The sequence below is a fragment of the Ochlerotatus camptorhynchus genome, unplaced genomic scaffold (assembly GCF_037179485.1).
Source record: "Ochlerotatus camptorhynchus isolate MF236.1 unplaced genomic scaffold, CSIRO-AGI_Acam_v1.1 ptg000193l, whole genome shotgun sequence".
Taxonomy (NCBI): Eukaryota; Metazoa; Arthropoda; class Insecta; order Diptera; family Culicidae; genus Ochlerotatus; species Ochlerotatus camptorhynchus.
The window spans coordinates 4,890,667-4,914,469 of record NW_027040683.1 but is presented as its reverse complement, the minus strand read 5'-3'; the positions used below and the strand labels follow the sequence as shown (position 1 = coordinate 4,914,469).

The following is a 23,803-nucleotide window of genomic DNA, read 5'->3' as shown; positions in this document are numbered from 1 at the left end:
AAACTTATTTTTGCCGAGATTTGCACAGCCGAGCTCGGTAGAAAAAACTAAGTGTGTAGATTTGTAAAAAGGAAGAAGACAGTTTTAATTTCTGCATACACTTAGATTTCCTTACTAACACTTTTAGCTGCAGATAAGCTTATACTGGCAAAAAGTAGCTCATAGAGCTAATTTTTCCTGTATAAGCTGGTCTGCAGCTAATTTTTTTTTGTAGGGTTGTGGCCCTCAACACTGGATTTTTTTTATTGAGATTTCCTCATCCGAGTGCCTGTCAACAAGTTTAATAGAAAGCTCAAAAAATAACGCCAGCTTGTTGAAATTCAGTGAAACATTTTCCAATGCTAAGAGCAACCAAACGTCACTTTTATTGTGCAAATCTCGCCAAAATTAGTTTTTTTAGATTTGTTTATTCTGTGCAGCGATTGATCTGAGCCGACTCTCACTCATTAGTGAGGTTACAATATAGTCACGTCGTGTAATAAGAGTCTCCTTGCAAATCAAATGGAAAGTCAGGTCACACGAAGCGACTGTTGTCACCTCACCTCGCAGAATAAGACGAATACCGAAACGTCAAGATGCGTGCTTCCTGCAAGAAAGTTAAGCAGTGCCTATTGCAAGTTGAATATTTGCTTCAAATACTATCACCCTTATTCTCGTTTTCGTTCGAACCGTATTTTCCAAACCACTTAATCGTTTTTGCATGGAAAATATGTTTTGAATGTAAACGAGAACATCAACTTGCAAAAAGGTCTCAAAAATCGATGCAATATTGCATACTCCAGGACAGGGTTACTTCCACTAACTTAATATAAAAAATTGTTTTTCGAAACTATGAAATCATTCGATGTTACAATGATAATTAGAACTTGTATCTTACAAGAAGAGGTTGCAAAGTATGTGTTTGACACATAAAACCAGTCAATATTGCTTTCACAGCGTCATTATCAGCGATATTACGATTCATGAGCTTGGATGGAAAATCATTTACATTCATTTCGTGCATTCATTTACATTCATTTGCCTCTAACTTTTTTCATCAACAGAATTCCGTAAAATAGTGTTTCAAGCTTTTGTTGGCTTTTATATTAGCTACATCTTTTGTAAACAACTTCTCTGTATCTCTTATGCATGATGAATTAGAGCTATATGAACCCACCATGGTTTTTCAGTGAATGTAAATTGCATTCACTGAAAAACAATAACATGTTCTGCAAGCTCTATTTCATCATGCATAAGATATTCAGATTTTAGTTATAAACAAAAGTTGTAGTTAAAATCAAAAGCTACAAAAGCTTCATACATCATTTAACGGTATTCTGTTGATAAAAAAAAAGTTAGAGGCAAATGAATGTAAATGAATGCACGAAATGAATGTAAATGATTTTCCATCGCTGTTCATGAGCGCTCACTCTGAGTGAACGCTCACGTACAATACAATCGCTAGCTGTGACGCTCTGGAAGCGAAATTGACAGGTTCTATGAGTCAAACACATACTTTACAACCTCTTATTGTAATAAACACACTTGGTTTCGTTTTCACAAGCTCAGCATTTTTTGCCGAGATTTGCACAGCTGAGTGCTCGGCATTAAATTGTACTGAGATCTCCGTAAACATGACGTTTGTTTGCTGAGACTTAGCAAAACATTTTCCGAGACTCAGCAACCAAACGTCACTTTTGCTGAGATCTCGGTAAAATATGTGTGCCTGGAGCTTGGCTGTGCAAATCTCGGCAAAAATAGCCGAGATTCGCCAAACAAAATTAAGTGTGTACAAGTACAAAATATCAATACAACACCTAATGATTTCATAAAAAAAAACAAGTTTTTATAGTAAGTGAGTGGAAGCAACCCTGCTGCTAACACCCATTGTTGGCCAACAATGAACAGTTGTCTGATAATTCAACCACTTTTCCGGAAAATTATTCGACCCCGCCTCGATCGTTAGTTGCAAACCAGACAGAATCAGTGTTCCGGGATGATTGTCCGCACCTTCACCTTGGCACCGGATGATCGACCTGTAAGGAAAGACTGGGTTCGCTTGCACCACTTACGCTGATCCTGTTGGGACCCGGTTCAAGAAAAAAACCTACCATCATTACCGTTTGGGTCGTTCATCGAGGACGAGTGGCTGGACATTCCGGGCGACATGTGCGAGCCGGATGATTGATGAGGGTGAGACATACCGGAGAGTCCTTGCTGCGAGTGCCCCTGTGACTGGGACAGCGATGTGATCGTGTGCGATGGTTGCTGCCCCAGACCGGACACGTGATGCAGCGAAGGGTGGTGGGCATCCAGTGGGACCGGCTGCAGCGTTATGAGCGATGCCGGTGGAAGCTGATGGGCGACATGTGCCGCCGGTTTCCCATATGATGGATGCATCACAAGGTTGTTGTTTTCGTTGAGATGGTGGCCGCTCATTAAAGGGTAGCTCATGCTGTAGCTGGTCGATGTTGTCGTGTAGGCGCCGCTCATGCCTACTGTGTTGAGCAGATGTTGCTGCTGCTGGTCGGCTTGCGAAACCGCCTGCTGCTGGGAAGATGGATGCTGATGTTGGTTGCTTGGTAACATTCTGGACGGATCGGGATTGCTTAACTACGCGTGTATTTATATAACTTAATATTTGGTTGAGTTGACAGCCTAGTCGCTCCGGTAAAGGTGATTGCAGTTGCCGTGCAGAGTACGATTGCAGTGCGCTTACGAGTCTAGTTTACGATAAAACTACCAATATATATTGCTCGATGAGGAGTATCGTTAAGATGTATCCTTAAGATTAGACACGATGAATATCTGCAAAGAGAAGAGAGAAAAGTAAATCAGTTACTTGTTTGTTTACAAAAGCTAATCAACTGGTGCAAATGGCAATGGCAAGCGTTTCGAATCGATCATGCTATTTGTCAGCATTAGTTCGCTTTTCTCGGTTCAATCCACCCGGTCACCCAGGTTGTCCAGCATCAGATCCAAAACCCGAGGAAGAGAAGTTGCTTCTCTCACAAACGGGGCATGTATAACTGTAAAATCAACTTCACCCATGAGATCACGACGAGCGCGCGGTGCGGATCCAGCCCAAGCAGGGCTGGAATTCGTTCAATGTTTACAGGGTCACGTTCGCTGCTGCCGCCGTCATGTTCGGGATGGGAAAAGATCGAGGAGGAAGAACGGGGTAAATCTGCATACTTGCCATGCCTCACAACACTGCTGACTGGAGAGTCTCTCCGGCGAAGGAGATCACGCAGAGTCATCAACTCAAGTACACACCAAAGTGATTTATTTTGAATTATTCCCACTCGCGCTTTGTGCATGGGATCGGACGTCCCGATCCGACCAGCGGCGATCATAATATGGCACAACAGCAGCGAGTCGGTCGTCTTCGGTGCACGGAGGCAGAACATCTTTAAGATTGGTCATTGCACTTTTCGATTATATCATCAACGTCAATGTTGCCCGGGAAGAATTGCATCGATGCATTGTTGCCCGCGTACTGCACCTTGAAGACAAAAAGCTCCAGAGGAAGTGCCCTCACTACAATTTCCTCAATTAACTACCCAGCATCTCTCGGTTTCCTCCACAGGGCAAAGCCCCGAGTGGTGGGTAGTTTATGATTTTGTGTTGTCCGGGCTCGCCCTGCAGGGCAATGATTTACTGAAAGTAATTAAATTTATATAGCTCATTCTCGCCGTGCGTTGATAATTGCTTTACGACGTCGACGATCTTGGCGAGATGGGGACAAGCCAAGTTTGGCAAGATGCAGTTGCACTGCAGGTCCCGTTGCCGCGTTAACTCTTCTGTGTGGAAAACTGTGACAAAGGTGAACGACCGGTGCTGCAGTAGAGAGCTTGAGGCGCGATTGCAATTACCTCTCGCGACGCGCCGATCTCGGTTCGATGAGAAGAGGCGTAATGTCACACACAATGCCCAACCCAACCGAACACAACAGTCTTCGCCCTCGCCCTCACCCTCGCCGCCTCAGCACCCATCAGCGAACGAAACCAGTTCAACCGGGTCGAAGCGAGTCACTGTGTACCTACTCGGAGCGGTGTGTCAGCGCAACGATATACTATTATGCAACGGCTGTGGACTCTGGGGCGTTCAATAAACCGGAAGAGGAACGGCTTCGCTCCAGCGTGGAGAACGAGCCGAGAATCCGGAGAAAAAAAAAGGCCATAAATAGTGCCCCGCGCGCGCGAGCTCAATAGAGGCGTACGCGCATATTTAATTCAGCTGATCAAGCGAGAAATCACAGAGATCGCGGGCCGCGGCCATATATCACCAAACGGCTCGAGAACATCGCTGAATAATGCTCACAATCCGTGAGCTTGCACACTAACAACGGATCCACGCGAGTGGATATAAATCACAGTCGCACAGTTATAGGTCGGAACCTCTTTCTCTCTGTTCCCGGAGAGGGCTTAAATGGTGATTCTCGTTGCGAAGAATAGACCGCCGCACAAACGTAATTGGCAACGATCTAATCCCGGTCAGTTGAAAGAACTTTCACCCCGGTGCACACTTTGCATTTCCCGCATGTGGGGCGCTTAGCGGTACATTTCTGAAGGGATCAACTGATTTGACAGTATGACAGCGCGGCGAGCTCATTCAAAATCCCGCTGCAGCCTTGGCGGGCTATTCTTTCTCATTTTTCACAATCAGTCAACTTGTTTATAAATACGTACGTGTGCAAAGCGAATTTTCTCACTGATCTTTGACAAATTTGATCACATTTAACCGCAAGCTGTCGTCGGCGTTTTCTCACATATCTCCGCCATCGGCGGATCAACGTCGTCGCCGTCGTCGCAAATAGTGTGTGTGTTTTTGCAATTACGTTCGAATATTACGGCCTCATTACACTGCGCAAAGTTCCAGCAGTGCGGTAGAAGAAAGGTAAAATTTACGATCCATCCAGGTTCAATGTCAACGGACTTATCTTTTACGGGAACATTTAGAAACATGGCTCTTGAGCTAAACACCACTGTTCGTTTAGTTGGCAACAGTGCGGTCACAGCACTCCCACATCTGTCAACTGCTCAGCTATTTCATTTCCATCATTAGACTCGTCCGCGTTAAATCCAATGACGTCCTCGACAGCAGGGTTGCCCTTTATTGTCTAGGTAGAGAAACATGGAGAAGTAGTACTTTTTGCATTCCTCCAATCTGGGTGGTCACTTTTTAATTCCTGGATTTTCCCGGTTATAAACGTTTAAAAAGCCACTAAGCCGCTACTGAGCCGGTTGGTCATCAGACCGAATAAAAAGAAGTTCTATGTTTATTTGATACACACTCAAAAGTTGGAATCGAGTTCCAGCAAAATTAATTGCTGAACTACTTCCATTTAGATTTTTTTTGTCGAGATGGATTAATTTTTGCCTTACTCTTGTTCAATCGGATCGTTAAGTTAGTAAAAAAATTATTCTCCAAAAATCATATCCAAAGGATGATCGAAATATGCTCAACTAAAACAAGAGAACGACGTGTTGCGAATTCTTTCATTCGAGCTAAAGACGACAACAAATGCTTAAGTCCTGCTCAAGCTCCAGCCCTGTTTGTAGATCTGGACCTATCAGAACGGAAGTACATTGTGCTTCGAGGTGTTGTAAACGCCATGCATAAAAATTGTTTTCCTAACTCTTTATGCATTAAAGTAAGCTAAGAATAAAATCATTCCACAAAACCTTTCGGTTACAGAAACAACAGAATGTGTAATGGCAAATTTGCAATGTTTGAAAAATCATTGCTCCGTAATTTATCTGTAGATTTTAAATCTATTGATGTAGAATAAATCTTTAAAGTCTGTAATTACAAATATCGCAAACAGATTTTAAATTCGTCAACAAAAGCTTGAGCTATGATTTTCCAACAATTGCAAGTTTCCCGTTACACATTTTACCGGAGGCATCGTGTTCGGAGTGTTAACAAAAGGACAACCCTACCCGACGTCGCTGTTGTTGTCAGATGATGCTGGATATTTTTCCACGCTCACCACCTCACGAAAGAAGTTGAACCTAACCTTATAACTGTTAAAACTCATTACGCCCATGTCAGGAGAGGCTACGACACCAGCGCAATCGGGAACGCTGCCAACGATTCAGTTAATGGATAAGAAGAGCCTCGTTTTTACTGGAGCTCCTCCACCAGCCATGGCTTGCTTTATTTAATACGTTCTTTGCTCCTCCGAAGTGAAAGAGCGAAAGAGAGACCTTCGCTTTTCCGCTTTCCACACGGTCCGCGCTGGAAACATGAATCGGTAAGTTAATCATCCGGATCATCACTCCCATTTGCCTATTTTACTGAGCCATTATTTCCATTTAAATTTGTGCTTTTACCTCGCTTGTTTGTACAATGCTGCAGCATTCGTTCTCTGTTGTTTCGCTGCTTCCGCGTACCGAGAGCCGTGGGTAGGGCACAATTTAACAATTAAATTTATTTGACTTTTATGGGCTGCGTTAGAAAAAAACAGAACGCGCGAGCCCATTACTGTCCAGGGGAATTTGTAAACAAATTATAACTCGGGATTAACTGGATTCCCAGCAGCTAGACAACTCATGGGAGTGCCTTTCCCTGGTCTGCCGCGGGAGGAAGCAAACGCACTGTAATAAGTATGATAATTTTGTTGTTTATATGAAAATTCCCATCTCCATTAAGGTGTCACCAGGCACGTTGTCGTCGACGACAACGACGCCGGTGCTGCCCCCTCTCTATGAGAATCTGCAGCCGCCCATTAGCACTGAACGCAGTGCGCTAGACACACATTGCCGGGAGTTCATTTACCTCTGACCGTATGACAATAGCGATATCGCAATTGATCGACCTCGTGAGGAGCCTCGCACTTGGCAATGGAATCAGAATGATGATGATGATGATGATTTCATCACGCCAACGCCAACTCTTCTATTGTCGTCGTTGTTGTTAATGGCTGCTTTGTGCAGAAAAAAAGGCGCACTGTCATGGCTGCAGCAACCCACAACGCTGGCAGTAGGCTCTGACTCAACTGAGATTGATATTTCACGATACAGGAAACCGTTAGACCACTCGACTAACGCGAGATGAGTAGTAAAGTTAATCCCGCATTAATTTAATTACAATTTTAAGTACGCGCCGCGTAACGAACTTATTGGCCGGGGTTTCGAGAAGGGTAGTGGATTTGCAATTTTCCCTGGCGAAGGTCATTACGACCCTCGGCGGGTAAGTGCCGTGTGAAATGTGCCTCTTCAGCCGATATCGTACGCATCCCGGGATGAGAAGCCGTAAAATCATGCTGATCCACGGTGGTCGGTGGGTAGCCGCCGCGGCGGGAGGGATGCTGAGAATATAAAGCCATAAAGCTTATAGGCGCGATCCCACGTGAAGTTTGCTTCTAATTTTCCAACAAATAGTTTTTACTGCCCGAGCAATGGTGGTCGATCGTGCCGTACCGAAGTAGGTTCATATAGTGAGGCTTCTCCCGATCGTTAATTAATGGCGTAATTGGCACTAGCGTCAATTATTTCGCGCTGTTTATTGAAATGGATCTATCCAACTGCTCGGTCGGCCGCTGGCTGCGGGAATTAAAGCATCATTCCTGGTGCTAGAAATGGATGTGGATTTAGAGAAGAAAGTAAGCGTATTTTTAATCGTTTAGGTGACTGTGTAAATGTAGTGTAGTCCCGAACACTGTAATTAAAGTTTTGCTGTCAAACATACAACAGGATACCAATCTTTGAATGCTGTCAAAACGATAAAATCGGTTGGCAAAAATATCATCCAGCAGCACACGATATATGCTTGCGTGTGTTTTGTCTATTTTCTTAGCATTTGACAGTTCATTGTGGGTCAAGGGGTGGTCACTCTACACACTCATTTTGCGCCAAATTTTTTTCTCAGTGTGCCTAAGCTGTGCCGCAGCTTTGGCGGCAGTGCCAGTCATCAAACAGGCTTCGTTTGTTTGTGAAAATTCAGGCAAGTAAGGCAACCCAGCTTTTCAGACAGATTGAATGTTTTGGTTTGATCGAGCCACTTAAAAATATTAGTAAATCTATAATAAATTCAATTCTATTTCATATGCAGCGCTTGGATTAAAAGAAAATCTATAGAACACGGCAAGAAAAAAATACTCAAAATTAAGTTAATAAAAACTCAACGTTGGGTTCTATCACTTGAGGTCCGCCGTTGAGTGAATCAGAAAAGCGGCGTTGGTTAAAATTTACTCAACTATTGAGTATTAATAAATGAACTCAATTATAAGTTTATTTTCATTGAGGTTGCTCTTATGCGCCTTTAACCATTTCATCTTCACAAGCGTTGATAGACGAGTGGTCAACACACTGGTCCCGTAATCTCAACGTCCAGGTTCGGTTCCAGTTTGCTCCGTTTTATTATTTTTTGTCAACTTGGTCAACGTGGATTCATGATCAGGATTACTCAAAATTGAGTTTTCTTCTTTAACTTAATTTTACCTAGCCCCACGGAAGCCACGTGATGAGTGAAAGGAACTCAATTTTGGGTACTTTTTCTTACCGTGTAGATAGCTTGTGAGTAAACATTTAATGTATGAAAAAGTAAAAGCGGATTAGTTTTCTGTCGAAACGTGATGGTGTAAATTTTCATACATGCCAAGTGCATTATTAATTTTCTGGAAATATAAGGCATTCACGAATTGGAAGTCCGTTTTACTTAGCGTGGAAGTGAAATACCAACTATCGACAGATAATCACGGAGATGAGCAACATTAAGGTGGAGAATTTGTGCTGGTTGCTGGAGATTATCAGCTTCCGAACGAGTAGGAAAACCGTTTGGGATCGTTGGAAAAAGGAATAGGTTTTCAAAACCTGTTTGATGGAATCTGTAAATGCCCAGGTAAATTCTTTGTATTTTTTTCGCTCGAAAATTTGCATAGGGGAAATGGCTCTAATGTTGGCCTATGGATCTAAGATTGGGCCCATAGCTAAAAATCTGCTATTAATAAATTTTATCTAGATGAACGCGTCATTGGGACGGAACTTATGGATATTTTTGATCGCTATTGAAAAATTAGTCGATTGCTGAATTTATGTATGGGCCCAAATTAGGGGCATTTAGGCCGACATTGACATTACATCCATTTCCCATAGTTTGAAAATTCAATAGTCACGGATGTTATTGTCTTATACCCCGTTCACATTACAGCCTATATCACGTAATATACGCTGTCTTGCAATAAGCACTCATACATAGGATTTCCAGTGAAAACTATCTGGAGCGCCAGATTGATTGGAACTGTCATGGGCTGCCGGTCGAGTACGAAATCCAAAAGACATCAAGACGTACAACGACGAGTGCCGGAAGATTTTGATGCGCTATGCAAACGACTGGGAGAAGATTGCTGGCTGGATGTCAGTCTAAAAACACCGAAATTTACATGACGTTTTAGATACTTTCTAAAAGCTTTCTAAAATTCAAAATCTTTCAATTCCCAAAGATGAGAACATCTTGCATGATTTTAGTACTATTTGATGTTATTTAGGCATAAAATAGAACGTTGAATGGACTACTCTAGTAAGGAAATACCATACCCGAATGATAGAACTATTTCACAAATTATTTGGATGATACCCTGAACACGTCGTTACGCAAAATTAACATATAAATTTTATTAGGGTAATAATTTAAAAAAAAAATCATTATTTGATTCACCTTGTCTATTTCCGACCGAAAAATAGAGCATCGCTGGAGATGCTCTTAAAGGCAGAATTTTCCACAATGTGATGCGTTCCTGAAGGGCTTTCATTTGACAGCTTTATCCAAATATTTATCTCACCAGCATAAAAAGTCAAGCTCTCGAGTGCTTATATTAAAAACCAGTGTTTTCGTTGATTTTTGGCAAATATGATAACAAGTGGTGTGTTTTCCTACAATCAATTGCACGGATGCGGCTTCCTAGTTGAAAATTCAGGTCATCTTCGTAAGTTTAATCAGAAACGGTAAATTTCCTTGATAAAAATTCCCAAAAGCAAAAACCCTGACCCGCCGATTGGAAAACTCCATTAAAATCCAACAAAAATCAGTCATCCGAAAAACTGCTGGCCTCTGACCTGAGCAACCATTTACAACTTCCTCATTAGGACGAACAAGTGGAACTTATAGCCGAGCAGTTCCCGTTCACGCCACCACCGGTCGCCAGTCGCGGCAGTTTTATTGCTCCCTGAATCCAACCCGAAGTGGTGTCGTTAATTACACGCTCCGAAAGGAAATGCATTCTACTGTTCGATTTTTTGCTGCTCCGTCATTGCACTTCACCCAGATGTAACAACAACACGATCATCAGCACGGTTCGATGTAAGGAAAAATGAACCATATAATAAACAAGCGCGCTGTTGCTGCTGCTGCAACAGCAGACCTGGTTGGTGGTGGTGTGAATTAAGACCCTGTCCCATCGTTCCGTCAACGCTGGCCGGTGTTGCTGCACCCATTTTTGAAGAGTTTAGTACGGTTCTGAATCGGTACGATTGTGCCTCAACAACCACCGACAGGTGAGTTCAATGACCTGGGGAAACTCGCGCTTTTCGTTAGAGAGAGAGAGAGAGAGTGCGAGATTGAGTACGTAGATGGCGCACGCGTATGATTTGACAGATGATGATGGTTGCTGTTTAAAAGTTCTGCTTTTCGGGAGATTCACCACCTCCCATTCAGCGTCGGTTTTCATCAGCGTGTCAACATTCCACTTTATTCGTCTCTGGATGATGATCATGACGAGTGAAATTGGAGAGAAATGATGATGTAGCTGTAAATTTAAACGCCGCTCGTAAGCAAATTAACAGGAAAAAAAAGTCAAACCTCTTACGAACGCGACAAACGACTGGGACTCTGTGGTTGATCACACAAACACATACACGCACACACAGCCAAAACTCTCGTGGTAAAGAGAAGTGGATTGTTTATGCCGGTAATTATCGCAGAGCGCTTGTTAGTGAGCATACAGTCTGCTGCTCGATGCCTCACCAAAGAAACGGCTAGCGTGGTGATTCAAGGCACCAGATTCATAAATCTATCGCGCAAGTCAGCCATGTGTAATCGGAATCATGTGTGGGCGACATTTTTCTCGTCGTCGTCGTCGTCGTCGTTGTCGTCGTCGTCGTCGTTGTCGTCTTACTGCATCGCACTACTCTACCGGTATGTGGGAACAAACCGTAAGCTTTCGACTGCATAGCATGTGTTTACTTACAACGGAGAGGCTTTCAGCATGTGATTGAATATTGAGCAACGACGACTGACTATTTCGCCAACGCCAGGCACCCAGACACGCTAATTAATACTTTGAACTTGGGAGGGTTCGTGAGATTGATAAATGCCGATAAATTATGAGATGAAATGCCAAATAGCTTGTAAAACAAAACGGCACTCTCCAACTGAACGATTCTCGGGGCAAGTTTTGCAGTCATTACCACTTTAACAAGCCTAATGAATATTGTAATTAAAAGGTGAGCTCTCCAAAGTGCCAACAAGTTATGACAGAATGCGTGGTACAGTCATTTCCTCTGCTGGGATTTCTATTGTTTCACCAAGTGCAGAGAGTTCTTTCTCTGTCGACGCGTGGGCGTTTGATCACCGCTCATAGCAGGATGGTAGCAGTGGTGGTGGAGCTGTGCAAATATCCAACCTCCCACCCCCCCCCCCCCCCAAGGCTACAACGACTAGAGAAACAATGGAATTACCTGGCAGCGGGCACGCGTCAACGGCGTCAACTTTCTCAGCAACAGCAGCACCGTAATTCTTCTAAGCCCTCGCGCCAAGATTATGATGCTGATGATAGGAATTTGGACTAACTGTTCCCGAGAGATTGTAAAGCAAAGAGCAGACTGCGTGCCGGCGGCAGGTGAAATGGATTTAAGATCGTTTTGTTGCCACTTGCGGGGTTATTATGTGCAAATTATGCAGCGGGTGTTGGTTTTAACGGTTTAGCTGATGGTGATAATATTTCTCCATTATCTCATAAAATGCTATTAGAAAAAGTGATGCACTTAACAGCGATGGATTCGGGCGGTTTAATTTTTTTAATCTAGAAATGGACACCATGTGAGTATTAACGTTGGAGTTGATATCTAATCTCTATGCTTGGTATTAGCATATGATTGAGCAATGTGGGACCCTCGGGAGCCTCGTTGTATATTTTTCTATGTATACCAAATACATGACCGGTCACAGTTATTACATTAATGCATGGTCCCTAAGGCCTTTGAACATATCTTATGAGGCCTTGGAAGTTAACCCCCAAAGTTTCCTTATTTGATCCTTGAATTAGACATTCAAGCTCTCTGACAACACAAGTTGACAAGAGAGATCGATCAAGAAGGTAGACGCTTATAATTCTATGAAACTCACGAGGAACTTATCGCATAATCCCGGATACCGAGTTTATGAAAATATTATTAAAAGGGCCTTACAAGGATAATCCAAAAGTTTACCTTGACCCACAATACCTCTGACGTTAATCCATAAGACTTCTGAATTCAACTATAAACTGACCAATATAGACTTTGAAGCTGCACCAAAAGATACCAAGAGTTGACCCATAACATCTCTGAACACAGTTTTCCATACGAGATATCTTGAGTTAACTATTGAAATTAACATATGAGAGCAATTAGTTTAATCACTCATTCATACATCCTAAACAATCAATATACTCATCTATGCCATAACATCAAAGCCACTGAAGCAGAACCACAACATATATGAAGTTAACTCATAAGGATTCTGGAGTTAACTTTTAAGTCCTCTGTACTTATCTCGTAAGTCCTTCGATTTGAACTTCGTGCTGCAAAATTTCGATCATTCACGACAAACCGCCAGCGAACCGGGAAAACCAGGAATTTTAAAAGTAATCGGGAAACCCCAATTAAAGTCCGTTGAAATACTCTATTTTTTATAACTCAAAACGCTCCTCATAATTTCATTGGAATTCTTTTCAGAAATCCTTTGGAGTTTCCTTCTGAATTTTCCTGAAACTTACCGAAGTATTTAATTTAAATTGCGCTCCATAATTTTTGGAGCTATTCTCAGAACATAATCCATCTGATATTTTGATCTTGAACTACGTCTTTGTTTTCTTTTTGCGAGTACGAAAAATGAACATGTAACGAAAAGTGGTCAGGTTTTGAACGATTATATCTCGGCTATGTCATGATACATTTTCAATATTTTTCCATCAATCGATAGGAATTTTTGCTACGTATCGGCGAAACTAATGATTTCCAACAATATGCTTTTGATAAATTGGTGAACGCCAAGGAACTTCGTATAAAGTGCGATTTTTACGATGAACTTTTGTTGCCCGAAAATATTCAATACCTGATCGTAGCCAACATGCTTTTTAAGTAATTTGGTGCTCCTGAATAGACATTTTGCTTTCAAAATTATGTATTTAAAATCTAATATTCTAGGGAGGTTCTAACGTTTGTATTATGTGGTATTTTATTGCAAATATCATGTTCAGTTGAAAATAATAAGAGCATTTTTTCTGCGTCATTGTCCTGGTCAACCTGATATCTTTAACATATATTTGAGAGATGTGAATTAAATTGTTGAACTGTTGAAGATCTTCAGAACAATATCTGACCAACCTGAAGTCATTAAAAAATATCTAAAGGACTTCACGGAGATCGTTGATCAACTGAAGGCCTTTGAAACATATTTCCTGCTCGGCTAGACATCTTGAGAGAATATCTGAGAAAAGTGACTTGAATGTATGGACAGTGGAAGATCTTCAGAACATTTATTGATCAACCTGAAGTCTTGAAAAAATATCCAAAGGACTTTACGGGGGTTTCTGATCAACTGAAGTTCTTCTGAATAATTCTTAATCAACCTGATATCTTTAAAAACATGTCTCTGAGATATTGTGACTTGAGTTTTTGAACTGTTAAAGATCTTCCAATAGGTTCATTAAAATTCCGACCAGTTCACAGAACTTCCACCAAGTTCACAAAACTTCCGACAAGTTCATAGATCCTTCGACAAGTTCATAACATTTACGCCAAGTTCACTTATCATCCTACAAATGCACTGAACTTCAGACAAGTTCACAGAGCTACCTGCGAGTTTGCAGAATACCCGATTCTGAACTTACGACTCCAACAATATTAAGAATCTCTTTTTTTTTCGTTTTCTTCATTCCGCGGACGCCCGGTAATCTGACCGTTTTAATCCGAACATTGTGTAGTTTGAACCCCACTAATCTGCATGTCATGCAAACTTACAATTGCTCAAACATCATTTAGCACATGGAATGGAGTAAAGCTAAATGGCTGCGAAACGGAACGCAGAATCAAAACAAAACAATAAATGAGGCTACCAGCAACTTGCTTTTCTAGATACTAGAAATTCATTTTTTTAACCTTAGTAATATGCACGAAGTGTCGTTCAGATTAACGGGAGTATTTGGTATTTCTTTTCTTATCTGCATCCTCTTCACGAGCTCATACAACTTTCATGCAGTTCACAGGACTTAATAGAAATTCATAGAATTTTCAATATGGTCGTAGAACTCCAGAGATGTTCATAGATCTTACGAAATGTGCATGGAACTTCTGGGATTTTCATAGAACTTCCAAGCAGTCCATGAATCTCCCAAGCAGTTCATAGAACTTCCGAAATGTTCATAGACTTGCACAGCATGCATAGAACTTCCGAGATGTTCAATGAGGGTCGATAGGTAGGGTCCAGGTGTGGAAGCCTTCCTGGCGACGGTAGCATCGGTACTCAGTACGGAAAAAAAGATCGACGGAAAACAAATCAAGGAAAAAAAATCATAGAACTTCCTAGCAGCTCATAGGGCTTCAGAACAGCTCATTGAACTTGCGAGATGTTCATGAAACTTTCCAGGTGTTCAAAGAACTTCTGAAATGTCCATTAAACTTCCGAGATGTTCTAGAATTTCCGAGCAGTTCCTAGAACTTCCAAGATGTTCTTCCTAGCAGTTCATAGAACTTTCGAACAGTTCATAGAATGTCCGAGCAGTTCATAGAACTTCTGAGATATTCGTAAAACTTCCGAGCAGACTATAGACCTGCCAAGCAGTTCATAGAACTTCATAGGGCTTTCGAGAAATTAATAGAATTTTCCAAATGTTTGTAGAATTCCCGATATATTCATAGAAAATTACAAGCAGTTCACAGAACTTCCGATATGTGCATAGATCTTCCGAGATGGTCAAGGAACTTCCGAGATGATCATGGAACTTTCGAGATGATCAAAGAACCTCCGAGATGTATTATTATGATTGTTTTTATTAAAAACACGTCTCTCATTGAACTTCCGAGCGGTTCATAGAACTTCTGAGTAGTTAACAGAACTTTTAAGATGTTCATAGAACTTCCAAAATGTCCCTAGAGCTCCCGACCAGCTCATAAAACATCCATGCAGTTCACAGGGCTTTCGAGAAATTCATAAAAGTTTCGAAATGTTTGTAGACCTCTCGAGATATTCATAGAACATACGAGCAGTTCACACAACTTCCGAGCAGTTCACACAACTTCCGAGATGTTCATGAAACTTCAGAGATGATCATAGAATTTTCGAACAGTTCATAGAACTTCCAAGAAGTTTATAGAACTTCTGAGAAATTTATAAAACTTGCGAGATGGTCATGGAACTTCCGAGATGGTCATATAACTTCCGAGCAGTTCATAGAACTCTCGAGATGTATTATTATGATTGTTTTTATTAAAGACAAATCTCTCATTGAACTTCCGAAATGTCCCTAGAACTACCGATCAGCTCATAGAGCTTCTGTTCAGTTCACAGGGCTTTAGAGATGTTCATAGAACTTCAGAGATGATCATAGAATTTCCGAGCAGTTTATAGAACTTCAAAAACTTAAGGGATGGTCATTGAACTTTCGAGATGATCATAGATCTTCCCAGCAGTTTATAGGACTTCCCAGCATTTAATAGAACTTCTGAGCAGTACATAGAGCTTCCGAACAGTTCATAGAGCTTCCGAGGTGTTCGAAAAACTTCCGAGATGGGGGCGACCCCGGCGTAGTGGTTAGAATCCATACCTCTCATGCCAAAGTCACGAGTTCAAATCTCACCCCCAGACAAGTCACGAATGACCCAAGAGCGTTAAAGTGACTATAATACCAACAAAAAAAAACTTCCGAGATGTTCAAATAACTTCCGTCACCAGACCCCAAAGCGATTCGAAATAAAAATTGAAAATCAATAAGCTGTGCCTCCATGTCATCAAAATGAAAGCTGTCAGCGTGAAAGTTTTGGAATACTTTCAAAGTAGTTTTCCATTCTAATGACTTCATTAGAAGATCTTCAATGTTAATGATGATCCGGTACTTGTATCGATGAATCGCTACATTTTACTTCACTCCAGTGTCCCATTTTCTACTCATCTATAGCACAGTGTGTGAGTTTACGATATGACATGGTGGTGGCCCTGTCTGAACTTAACAAACCTGAAGTGCTAATCCACAAACTTAAACTTGATCGAACCCAAGCCACCACATCCGGGCCTCCTGTTTCCAAGAAGAGCCCACAAATTGATCATTTTTTTTCTTCTGCATTCAACTCAGTAGATCACCACCATCGTTCGATGCCCGTCAGATCAAATTAGTTGCACCCGTAATGCCTGACGCCACCCAAAAACCCAATGTCGATCGAGCTTTTGTTTAGCCTAGACTGGCAAAAAAGCGCACGAAATTTGATACACCGCTACCTTTAGAACGAGTTCGTGTACGATCCTAACCTATGAAACCTATCAAATTACTTGAAGGTAACAATAAAGGATGCTTACCTCTTGTTTTCAATATGTTGATGGTGGTTGTTGTTGTTGTTGTTGTTGCTTATACTATAGGCATATGAATAAGTTGAAGAAGTTTCTGAAGTTGCTCTTGCTTTCGAAGATCTCTGTTGCTCAGTCTTAGCGATAATGAGGCGGCAAAAGTGATGAACTAAGCAAAATCTGAAATAGAATGAGAAAAGGAAAAGTTTTAGTTGATTTAGAAAAAAAAAAACAATACTATAGGAGTGATTCAAAGGTCGTCACATGATACGGGTGAACCTTCCCAGTTTGCGGGTAATGCTGAATGCCAACTCCACGCATAGGCCGGGACAAGTGCAATATTAGTTTTTAAAAGTCAAAATGTTGCCCCTGTCCGTACCGATGCGTAGATTGATAGGGGGCAAACTGGGCTGTGCTAAATGTGAGAACATAACTAAACAAGCAAAACCGTAAGCTTTTGAAAGACACAAACGCTCGAAACTACCCGGAATTTGCACTAATAAATTTAAATTTGTTTCCGGTCGCTCCCGCGAGAAAACTGTCTGAGTCAGTCGTTGACGAAGCGACGCGTCAAAAGAGAGAACACTGGCGAAAAAAAAACAAACAACGAAATAACTGAAGCATCTGTTATCGACGAGGGAAGTGTTTAACGATTCGGTGAAAAAATAAATATGTCACTTCTTCCTGTCAACTTTTATTTTCTTCCATTTTGACAGTTTGACCGACAAACCAATTTTCGCATTGCGGGAGATCCGTTGTTGATCGTTTCGCTCTGCGCCGATCGATGTCAGCGTTCGTTTCCGCCGTCAATAATTTCGTCACCACAAATTGCGGCAATGCAAAACCCGGGAAACCGAAAAACGCTAACCAAATTGCAATAAAAAACGGAAAACACTCGTTATTCCAAGCAAATGAGCGTGATCGAGCATCGATGCTCGCTGTCGTTTCATCCCGTCGATATCGCATGCTGCAAACTTTGCCAAATTGAGCCACTTTCGGTTGGTAGCACTGCACTTCGCACCACTTGACAACTTTCTTTGTTCGCGATCAGTTTCAATGTCAAACTAATACTTTTTCTGCTTTCCAGATTCGTCCGGAACGATTGCTGCCCTCAATGTGGCAGCAACCGTTCGGGTAATTGCTATTATTAAACACAAAATTCCTGTCCAAAAACTTGTCAGAACTACCTCAGCAACTGGTTATGGATGTCTCAAATCACACAGTATACGGACCCTTATGCGAAATATTGCAATCGTCTTTCTCACTCTCTCTGTCTCTTCCACTCTCGTGCAGACAGAACCCTATTATTTAGTGAATGAAACCTGTTATTTCAGCTCGGTCGAAAAACGAGGCAAAAAAAACTTTTCGTCCTTTTTCTCAGCGTTGCGTTCCGCTCCGGTGATTCTCTGCTCTGCTGTTGGTCGATCGACGTTGCATGGGAATGTTGTGCGGTGTTGCATAGCAACCACTGCCTGCTGCCCACCGCCGACGAGAAGAAGGAAGACAGCGTCCGAGGTTACTCGTCGTCTGAGATTACACGCTCTACTGTATAGGAAACGTGATACCTTGAGAGCTCGGTTAGAATATGCCATGTACCCATCACCTGCCACGCATACTGCAACAGGTTCCTCGGATGTAATTCAATCAGTGGACATTGTTTTGATGAATGCTCTCGGTTGAGATTCTGAACAACAGACAAAAAAAAAACTAATATGCTTCAGTTTGGTAACAATTCAGGCGCACTCGTAGGCTTTCGTTTTAACGTGTAGCTGTCAAACTTTGTGCCTCAGTGGAAGCATTTTGATTTCCGTTGAATGTTTACTTGAATTAGGGCTGCAGTAGATTGTTAAGTGTGATGAAAGAATAGTTAGATCAGGTTCTGCTCCCGCTGCCAACAAAGTTCACACATCATTGCTGAGGTAATTATTATGCTATGAGAAAAGAGACAACAACAGTTATAATGCGGAAAGAATCTCGCGTAAGCAATTATTGTGCTGTCAAATAGTGTAATCAATCGAGCATATCACGACCAACAATAGAAAAGAGCATATCAGCTTTTGCTAACAAAACTTCGGAAACCCTTTACTCGTGACTCAAGGCTCGCCTACGCAAACCAACACCATCATTGGGTTGGGGAAAGTTCCCTCTATCCGATGCTGTTGTTAATTTGTGTTCGATTGGCGAGGAAAGAACATTCAAAGGTTTGTTTATAAAAGTTGATAGTACAACTGTTGGTCTACAATATATTGATTGGTTCCGCTTTTTGATAGATCGAAATTCTATCCGCCAGACTATTAACATAGCGACTATAAACAGCAGCACCCAGGGATTTGGTCAGCCCCTGCACGCATCAGTATTTTATCCATCAATAATTCCACATAACCGTAATCCCAAATCATTCTCATTCAGCTTCAAGATGGATGTTGTTTAAGGTATACTTTGGTGCAATAGGAGCACTGAAAAAGCGCATGAATATTTATTTTTAGAATATTTTCCGTTAAAGTTAATGAAAAATTCACTATTTTGCCACACAAAGAATTTTATGGACGTTTCTGGACAGGTTTGCAACTGTTTCGAACGACCGGAAGATTTCGAAAATGCCTTGTTAAATGCCTTGTTAAATTGATTTCCTATGATTTCCATCCTAAAATCAAAATGTGAATTTTACGAAAAACGATGAACAATTCTTACAGCACAAACTTGCACACAAACATATTGCTAATCGTTCATTTTCGTAAACAAACTAATTAGTTCCTTGTGTTGTGTCTTTATACATACATCCAGAGGTGTACCGAAGAAGCTACCATGTGAGAAAGCTTTGACAGATTGGATTGGAATGACCGCAGGATGAATGCGATAAATGAGATGTAAAGAGGGTAGCCCCAGAGAAGCCCCCCTATTCTGCGAGTCACGTGACTATCTCTCGCCGGTTGACTCTCCATTTGATTTGCACGGCGAGTCACCTAACCGGTGACAGAGTGTCGTGTGACTCGCACCGGAGGATCAATGAATCACCTGTTTACATCTCATTGGAGTGCGATGGTCTGTATTTTCCAAGATCATTTACAGGATGAAAACTAGGATTTAAAATTAGGATGAAAACTAAACATTCGTAGTGATCTTTCGGCAAGTGTTTTTTTTTTAATTTTGAACAAACCCACCTCATCGTCCGTGACTAACTGTGGAATGGTCGACTTTTCCTCGATCGAACAATTGATCTACCGCCACCCTTCCTTTACCTCAATTAGATCTCCAATTGTGCACCTCGAGACCACAAGCTCATTAGCCACCGTTTCATGCTTACACAATGTTGCACAGAGTGCAAACACACGACATTGAAGGTGGTCAACGGCGACGCGCCGGTCAGTTAAAGCAGTGTGTTCCTACGTAAATACGTTGTAGGTACACTTTTGACACACTTCATCTTCGTCGTGTCCGCAGTGGGAGACCAACCATCCGCACTCTCTTTGGTCTGGAGTCGTGATGATGCAGCATCCCGTTATGCCCCAAAATGTCAGACAGCAGCGCCATCGGCAGCAGCTTGGTGGCGATCGCTATCACTGACGTTGGCTCTCTGTGTCCGCTTTGCTTTTCGCTTGACCATCGTAGGTACCTACGACGAAGCCGACAACTGGCAGCAGCACGGCGTTGCTACGATACCGTTAAAAACGTGACAAAAACCAGCGAGAAAGCACTTATCGACGGCCTACTGCGATCGATTCGTCGTCCGCTGGCCAATATTGGTCTCGGTGTCCTGTGTCTGGTGACTCTTTGTGCTGTCTGTTCAGCTGTCCATCCGTCCAGTGTGTCCCCCTGGGAGATCTCTCCAAAAGCCATTTAATTACTGTTTATTTTTGATCGCACATTCGATATGGTGATCGCGCGCCATCGGTAATCCTCCGCCGATGACATTCAGCCAAAAACGCACGTACGTCTGACTTTCCTCCGCATTCGTCTGTCTGTCCACGTTCGAGTCTGCGATATTATTCCGTTATATTTAACAGTATCTTTTTGATTAGTGGTTTGACTCGTGAGCCCGTTCTCTGCCGTCTGTCTACCCACATCCCGGCGACCTTTATTGGCGGTCGGTTTGCAGCATCGAAATTATTTTTTGGAGAAAATTTGCCTGGGCCATGCCCATGCATGAGGCGGCGTAGGGCTGAACCGCCCCATCTCTGACCGCCACCGACCTCCTACCTACGCATTTTCAAATTTAAAACATTTACCAGGAAATTATATAAATTAAACAACGAGATTCGTCGAGCCTTTGGGAGTTCATGGGAAAACCTGCGACTGCATCAACTAAATTTCCGACGTGTAATCATGAGTTTGTTAATTTGGCCATGTCCAGAGATGGGGTTCACCGTATAAACGGTTTCGTGGCGATGGAGGAGAAAAGCATAAAGCGAGTTAATGTCTATTTCCGGCCAGCGGCATTGCTTTTGCAGGGCCCAAAAGTCCGAAATTATTCTGAAAGGTGAGAAAATTGCTTGTGGACCGGTGCGGGTGGCATTGACAGGCCTTTAGAAATGGAGAACATTCGCATGAACGACGTTTCGTTTGCTTAAAAGGACACGATTGACGGAATCCTTTTTCTATCCAGCTTTCCACGCTCGGCAATGGCGGCCTGTTGGTATGAATAAATGCATCCTTCACTGTGGCTTTTGACGCTAACTGGAAGACGTTTGTAGAGTCGGTCTATAAGAGCCACGTCAAGTGAAAAACAGTGGAACTCGCATCACGGTTTTCTAAATAATCCCTTCCCTTTCACTTGGCAACAGAGGCATTCTGCATCAACTTCAAATGACTTCCAGCGAGAAAACAAACGAGTGGCTGTAGTATTCCATAACAATTTGAAGCTCACTGCGTGTTTATGATAATTTTTTCGATTATATTTTTTTATTTTACTAGCTGAGTGTTCCCGGCCTTGCTCGGGATTCAATATTAGCTTGAGTTTATGCGCCAATTAAAAAAGCATGCTATATTGTACGTAGCTCCCCCCCCCCCCCCCTTATCTAAGTGGCTACCCCTATGACCTCCACATGCCAAATTTGATTCCATTTGCTTGATTAGTTCTCGAGTTATGCAGAAATTTCTGTTTAATTTGTATGGGAGCCCCCTTTACAGAGGGGGAGGAGTCTCGAACCATCATAAGAACCTTTTCCTGCCCCAAAAACCCCAGCATACAAATTTTCACGCCGATCGGTTCAGTAGTTTCCGAGTCTATAAGGGTCAGACAGACTGACAGAAATTCATTTATATATATATACTAGCTGAGTGTGCCCGGTCTTGCTCGGGATTCAATATTAGCTTGAGTTTATGCACCGATTTAAAAAAAAAGCATGCTATATTGTACGTAGCCCCCCCCCCCCCTATTATCTAAGGGGCTACCCCCTATGATTATCTCCTTATACCCCCACAGACGCCCCCACATGCCTAATTTGGTTCCATTTGCTTGATTAGTTCTCGAGTTATGCAGAAATTTCTGTTTCATTTGTATGGGAGCCCCCCTTACAGAAGGGGGAGGGGTCTCGAACCATCATAAGAACCTTCCACGGCCCCAAAAACCCCTGTATACAAATTTTCACGCCAATCGGTTCAGTAGTTTCCGAGTCTATAAGGGTCAGACAGACAGACAGACAGAAATTCATTTTTATATATATAGATAGATATATATTTGATTGCAATACCTTTCGTGGAGCTTTCATAGCTTTGTAATGTTTGTTTACTTTACACGATAGGTAGCCGGTTTGACTGTTCCAAAGGTAAACTTGGCTTCACTCTTCACGTGACTCTTGACTTTTAACATTTCTAGATAGAGCTGGAATTAGGGCGTAACAGCTTTTGTAAACAATGACTTCTCTCGATGATTTTTCGGAAGCCATGGCTCTCCCTGGCAAATCAACATCACCATCGAGTAGAGGAAGACTTCTCCTACCCGATGGATATATTGGTTTGTGTAGGCGTGCCTTGAATTCCGAGAAATCAACGAGAGAAGTCATTGTTTACAAAGGCTGTTACGCCTTAATTCCAGCTCTATCTAGCTCTATCATTTGAGAGCATTTGTTGTTCCATTTTCATCTGTTCTTCGGAGAGGGAAAGGGAGAAGTGAAAATCCGAAACTACAGACTCCATGATGTTAGTGACAAAAAGCACAGCGTTGGATATATTTATACCTACCATACTGATTGAAAAATAAATGTAAACAAGTTAAAAGGAAGGGTCTCACCCGAATGATCTGTAATTAGCCAACCTTCTCGTGTTTCCTAAGCTGGATCGAAATGCATCTCCCAAATGTAGTACCATTTCTTTGATCCAAATAGCCATGGTGACGTGTAATAAGTGGTCCCAATTGCTTGACGGGGATAAATATGAAATGGTCCGGCCTCTTGTAGCACTTATTTGAATTGCTTCCTCCTAAGTGCTTGATCGACTGTTGTGGCTCCAGCATTTGTTGGAAATTCGGTCCTGGCGGGTTTTCCACTAAAGTAGTTTGTACCAAATCGTCAACCAGTTATCGAGCAAAAAATTACAGCGGAAAACACGAACGTGACACTCGACGTGACATTTGTTCATTGATTTAAAATTCATACAACTTGCACTTGGGGGCCTCCCTTAGCTCAGTCGGTAAAGGCGCAGCTACAAAGCAAGACCATGCTGGAGGCGGCTGGGTTCAATTCCCGGTCCGGTCTAGGAATTTTTCGGGTTGGAAAATTTCTCGACTTCCCTGGGCATAGAAGTATGATTGGACTTGTCACACAATTATACCAATGCAAAAATGGTACAGGCATCGAAAGCTCTCAATAAATAACTGTGGAAGTGCATCTACAACACTAAGTTGACAGCACGCAATAAGCTAATATGCGATATGCAATAAGCTTGAAATGCGAAGAAGAAGATAGAAGAAGAACAACTTGCAAACAAACTCTCTAAATTACCAAGATAACTGATTATCGAGAGGATACAGTATTTTGTTTTTGTCTGACGTTTCGGTTCGTTCGAAATCTTTTTCAAGGGACAGGGATGCCAATTTAAAGACATTTATGGACTTTGAAGACATTTG

General features: G+C 42.1%; 1 protein-coding gene across 1 annotated transcript in view; it reads right to left on the bottom strand.

Moving 5' to 3' along the window:
• Positions 1–1,922: 1,922 nt before the first annotated feature.
• Positions 1,923–23,803, bottom strand: part of LOC135702510 (putative uncharacterized protein DDB_G0284695) — a 47,815-nt gene continuing 25,934 nt past the window's right edge. The window contains exons 2-3 of the mRNA XM_065223582.1: positions 16,753–16,920; positions 1,923–2,787 (exon numbers count right to left, since the gene is read on the bottom strand). Of these exons, the coding sequence (XP_065079654.1) occupies positions 2,074–2,568 (495 nt within the window). The 5' untranslated portion in view covers positions 2,569–2,787; positions 16,753–16,920 and the 3' untranslated portion in view covers positions 1,923–2,073. The remainder of the gene's footprint in view (positions 2,788–16,752; positions 16,921–23,803) is intronic.